The sequence below is a fragment of the Podarcis vaucheri genome (genome assembly GCF_965113315.1).
Source record: "Podarcis vaucheri genome assembly, contig: SUPER_1_unloc_1, whole genome shotgun sequence".
NCBI classification, from domain to species: Eukaryota; Metazoa; Chordata; class Lepidosauria; order Squamata; family Lacertidae; genus Podarcis; species Podarcis vaucheri.
The window spans coordinates 807,037-811,836 of record NW_028118828.1 but is presented as its reverse complement, the minus strand read 5'-3'; the positions used below and the strand labels follow the sequence as shown (position 1 = coordinate 811,836).

General features: G+C 56.3%; 1 protein-coding gene across 1 annotated transcript; it reads left to right on the top strand.

Annotated features, from left to right (window-relative positions):
• Window positions 1-2,220: 2,220 nt before the first annotated feature.
• FZD7 (frizzled class receptor 7) lies at window positions 2,221-4,212 on the top strand. The gene has a single exon (XM_082242341.1). The coding sequence runs from the start codon at window positions 2,336-2,338 to the stop codon at window positions 4,076-4,078; it is 1,743 nt and encodes a 580-aa protein (XP_082098467.1). The 5' UTR covers window positions 2,221-2,335; the 3' UTR covers window positions 4,079-4,212.
• Window positions 4,213-4,800: the final 588 nt, after the last annotated feature.

Here is a 4,800-nt window from a genome sequence, read left to right as displayed (position 1 = left end):
ACTGGAGTTCATGAGACTTCAGCTCCACCCTTTAATATGATGTCAACTTTCTTCTCTGAAGCTTTTTCTTTTTTGGGGTGGGGGAGTTTAACAGAACTTTCTTTAAACATTGAACTTTAGTGCATTTTAAAAGGTGTGTTATGAGAAGGGAAATGGCCCGGCCATAAAAAATGTGATTAAAAAAAGAATTCCTGTTGAAGTTGCACAATTCAGAGCATTTGAATTTAAATCTGTCCGGAAGCGACTAAACCGAACGAATGCCTGTGTATACATTTAGTAGCAGCTGCTGTGGTGTGTGAATAACATTTTTGCGCAAGTAAAACGCTCAGAAAACAAGTGCTAAGTATTGCCACTGAGTTTCATGGCTACTCAAGAGTAGGCAGTAAAGCTGTGTGCTATACACTGGCCTCTCCCTTAGATGGACATAGGTAAAGGTAAAGGTACCGCTGACCATTAGGTCCAGTCGTGACCGACTCTGGGGTTGCGGCACTCAGCTTGCTTTATTGGCCGAGGGAGCCGGCGTACAGCTTCCAGCACACAGGTTATGTGGCCAGCATGACTAAGCCACTTCTGGTGAACCAGAGCAGCACACGGAAACGCCGTTTACCTTCCCACTGCAGTGGTACCTATTTATCTATTTGCACTTTGTGTTTTTGAACTGCTGGGTTGGCAGGAGCAGGGACCAAGCAACGGGAGCTCACCCCGTCGTGGGGATTCGAACCGCCGACCTTCTGATCGGCAAGTCCGCGTCCCTAGACTGACATACACTGCCCTCAAAATAATTACTTGGACAGTTACAAGGAGACATAGCTGCTATGCAACTAAACCCCTTCAAATCTGTATACTCTGCAGATTTCTTGATAATTATCCTTTCTCCCTTTAAAAATCAAAGGGTGTACAATTATTATGTTTAACATCCTGGTCTTTAAAGCGCTTACATATAAAATAAGTCACATTCCTTTCACTAGGAGGGTTTAAATAAGACTCGTGGAATCGGGACGCAGTTTCAGACCACCTGGAGTCTGGGTTCCTATCTTACCTACTGGGGACGTTTGAGGAAGGACGCAGCAGTGGTGTTTTCGGGAAAAAATCATTTCTGGGAAAGGAACGGGACATCAGGAACGTTGCACATCTGATGTGACCTCATCCGCTCTGATCTCGTCCTGGGCTCTCTTTGAACGCCCCCGCCCCGCCCCCCGCGCCGTCCATTCAAGCCTCAGAGAAAGTTTCTTTCAACTTTTCAGCAGAGGAATCCCACCGCCCGGGATCCGCCCACATTCCTCCCCGCCCCTGAGAGCCCTTTTATCTTCCCAGCCAATCGTAAGCAGAGCTGCGGAGACAACAGACCGCGCCATTGGCAGGGGCTGGGATGGCGTAGCCCCGCCCACCGCTCGGTTTGTGAATGGGGAAGGGGCGGCGTTCCATGGAACGCTCGGGCATAAATGCGTCCTTTCCCTTTTCTGCCGCTCCCCCGCCTCCTCCTCATTTTGTAAGGCGCGTTCCATCGGCCGCTCCAGCCGCCGGAGAGACGGCTTGCATCTGCCAAGCGCGGGGGCGCCGGCGGGATCTGTTCGGCTGCCTCTTAAACCCGGGTGTCGAGAGCGTGCGAAGAAGCAGCCGAGTCAGCGCGGGGCGGAGGAGCCACGCAGTAATTGGATTTTTTAAAAATTACTGAAAAGCCCCTGGAGTAAAATGCGCGGATCAAGCGGGAGAAGCAATCGCAATCCGTTTAACTCTGAAGCCTAAAATCCCAGGCATTTTTTTTTTAAAGGAACGGAGAGCAAGCGAAATTGCCACGGAGGGACTTTCTCAAGGACTTGTTTTCTTCCACACCCGACGCCTCCAATGAAACTTTTTTATATATAAAAAGGAAGAAGATCCCTATGGACTGATTTCGCGCGGCGGGGAAAAAAAGACTCCAGCCCTTGCGATTTCGTTGGGAACCAGGTACTTTTGGGACAAACCGAGGCGTGTGTTTTGAGTGTTGGAAAGACCCGTTCCGGAGGCGAGGCAAACGCGGAGAGGCTTCCCGGTCCTGGCTGCTCCGCAGACGGATCCCTGCACAGCCCTTTGGCGAGCGATCAACGGGAGAGCCGGCTGAGCGAGCGATCCGCCCCTCCCGCCTCCCCCACCCGAGAGCAGGCGGCTGCAAGAGCGAGCCAGCCCCGCCGCCGCCTGACCCCTTTTGCAGCTCGCCCCGTTGGAGGAAAGTCGCGGAGGTCCGGCGGCTCTTGCCTTGGGAGCCCCGCGGCGCCGGGCTGCGCAGACCTCCCTGGTGCTCCGCGCTTCTCTCCCGGGTGCGCGCGTGTTCGGCTGCCCGCCGCTGCGCCGGATCATGGGCCGGGGAGCGGCGTCGTGCGGGAGGCGGGCGGCGCCCCTTCCTCCCGCCGCGGGCCTGTGGGCCTTGGCGTGGTGCGCCCTGGTCTGGGGCTTCCCTCGGGGCGCCGGGGCGCAGCCTTACCAGGGCGAGAAGGGCATCTCGGTGCCGGACCACGGCTTCTGCCAGCCCATCTCCATCCCTCTGTGCACGGACATCGCCTACAACCAGACCATCTTGCCCAACCTGCTGGGCCACACCAGCCAGGAGGACGCGGGCCTGGAGGTGCACCAGTTCTACCCGCTGGTGAAAGTGCAGTGCTCGCCCGAGCTGCGCTTTTTCCTGTGCTCCATGTACGCGCCCGTCTGCACCGTCCTGGAGCGGGCCATCCCGCCGTGCCGCTCGCTCTGCGAGAGGGCGCGCCAGGGCTGCGAGGCCCTCATGAACAAGTTCGGCTTCCAGTGGCCCGAGCGCCTCCGCTGCGAGAACTTCCCCGTCCAAGGCGCCGACGAGATCTGCGTGGGCCAAAACACCTCGGACACCTCGGGGGGGACGGGCGGCGGCGCCCCCGGGGGCGGCTACCCCCCCTCCGCCGCCTCCTCGCCCACTCCCCCTCTGCCCGACCCCCCGTCGCACCCTCTGCCCCCCTCCAGCTCCGCCTTCTCCTGCCCCCGCCAGCTCAAGGTGCCCCCTTACCTGGGCTACCGCTTCCTGGGCGAGAGGGACTGTGGCGCCCCCTGTGAGCCGGGCCTGCCCCATGGGCTGATGTACTTCAAAGAGGCGGAAGTCCGCTTTGCCCGCCTGCTGGTGGGCATCTGGTCCGTGCTGTGTTGTGCCTCCACCCTCTTCACCGTGCTGACCTACCTGGTGGACATGCGGCGCTTCAGCTATCCGGAGAGACCCATCATCTTCCTCTCGGGGTGTTACTTCATGGTGGCCGTGGCGTACGTGGCCGGCTTCGTCCTGGAAGACAAGGTGGTGTGCGTGGAACGCTTCTCCGAGGACGGCTACCGCACGGTGGTGCAAGGCACCAAGAAGGAGGGCTGCACCATTCTCTTCATGATCCTCTACTTCTTCGGCATGGCCAGTTCCATCTGGTGGGTCATCCTCTCCCTCACGTGGTTCCTGGCGGCCGGGATGAAGTGGGGCCACGAAGCCATTGAGGCCAACTCCCAATACTTCCACTTGGCCGCCTGGGCTGTGCCGGCCATCAAGACCATCACCATCCTGGCCATGGGGCAGGTGGATGGAGATGTCCTCAGTGGGGTCTGCTACGTGGGCATCTACAGCGTGGACGCCCTGCGGGGCTTCGTCCTGGCTCCGCTCTTCGTCTACCTCTTCATCGGCACCTCCTTCCTGCTGGCCGGCTTTGTGTCGCTCTTCCGGATCAGGACCATCATGAAGCACGATGGCACCAAGACGGAGAAGCTGGAGAAGCTGATGGTGAGGATCGGGGTCTTCAGCGTCCTCTACACGGTGCCGGCCACCATTGTGCTGGCCTGCTACTTCTACGAACAGGCCTTCCGGGACACCTGGGAGAGGTCCTGGCTCCTGCAGACCTGCAACAGCTACGCCATCCCTTGCCCTGCCAACGTGGCCCCCATGAGCCCTGACTTCACGGTCTTTGTCATCAAGTACCTCATGACCATGGTTGTAGGCATCACCACCGGCTTCTGGATTTGGACGGGCAAGACCCTCCAGTCCTGGCGCCGCTTCTACCACAGACTCAGCACCGGGAGCAAAGGGGAGACGGCTGTATGAGCCTCTTCCGTCCCAGGCAGGCTGTCTCCCCAAAGCTGCTCTCTTGCTTCTTGTGGAGAAGACTTGATTGTAGCAGGAAAGAGGGAACTGGTGAGACGCCTCCTGTTTTCCTTCAAACTCTGCCTCTTCTTCTTGCCACCAAAAAGATAAAGATGGTTGCTGGCTTGTTTCGCCTTGCAGGCTGGCCAAGTTGAAGAGTTGAAGATTAAGTGTCCTTCTTAAGACTGTTCCTGGGGACAGTAAATTTCTTAACCCTGTGAGAATTTCTTTACTTCCCACCCCCCTTTTTTTTAAAGTGCTGCAGTATCTGTTCAAAGGGAAATATTGGGATTGTGCCAGGGATAGAAGCTGGGGAGACAGCATAGGAAAGGGAAGAAAAGCAATATATCCCCCTCCAAAAAAAAATTGGTCACATTTGTGGATTTATGTGCTGTCAGATTGGAAGTTCCTAACCCCCCCACCCCAAATCCAGAGTCCTGATTCACAGCCTTTGTCAACTGCATCCTGGCGGATTTTATTTTTCTCAGACAACACTGCAAATTGGAAGTCTTGCTCCCTGTACTTCTGTTTTGTGTGTCTTCTGTCTGCAAACTTCTTTAGGAATCTTCAGTTCCATCCTCTGCATGACTTACTCAGAAAGCCATCCCTTTAATTTCAAGGCTCTTACTCCTAAGTAAGTATGTGTATAGGATTTTAGCGTCCTCTATAGACTTACTTGTGAG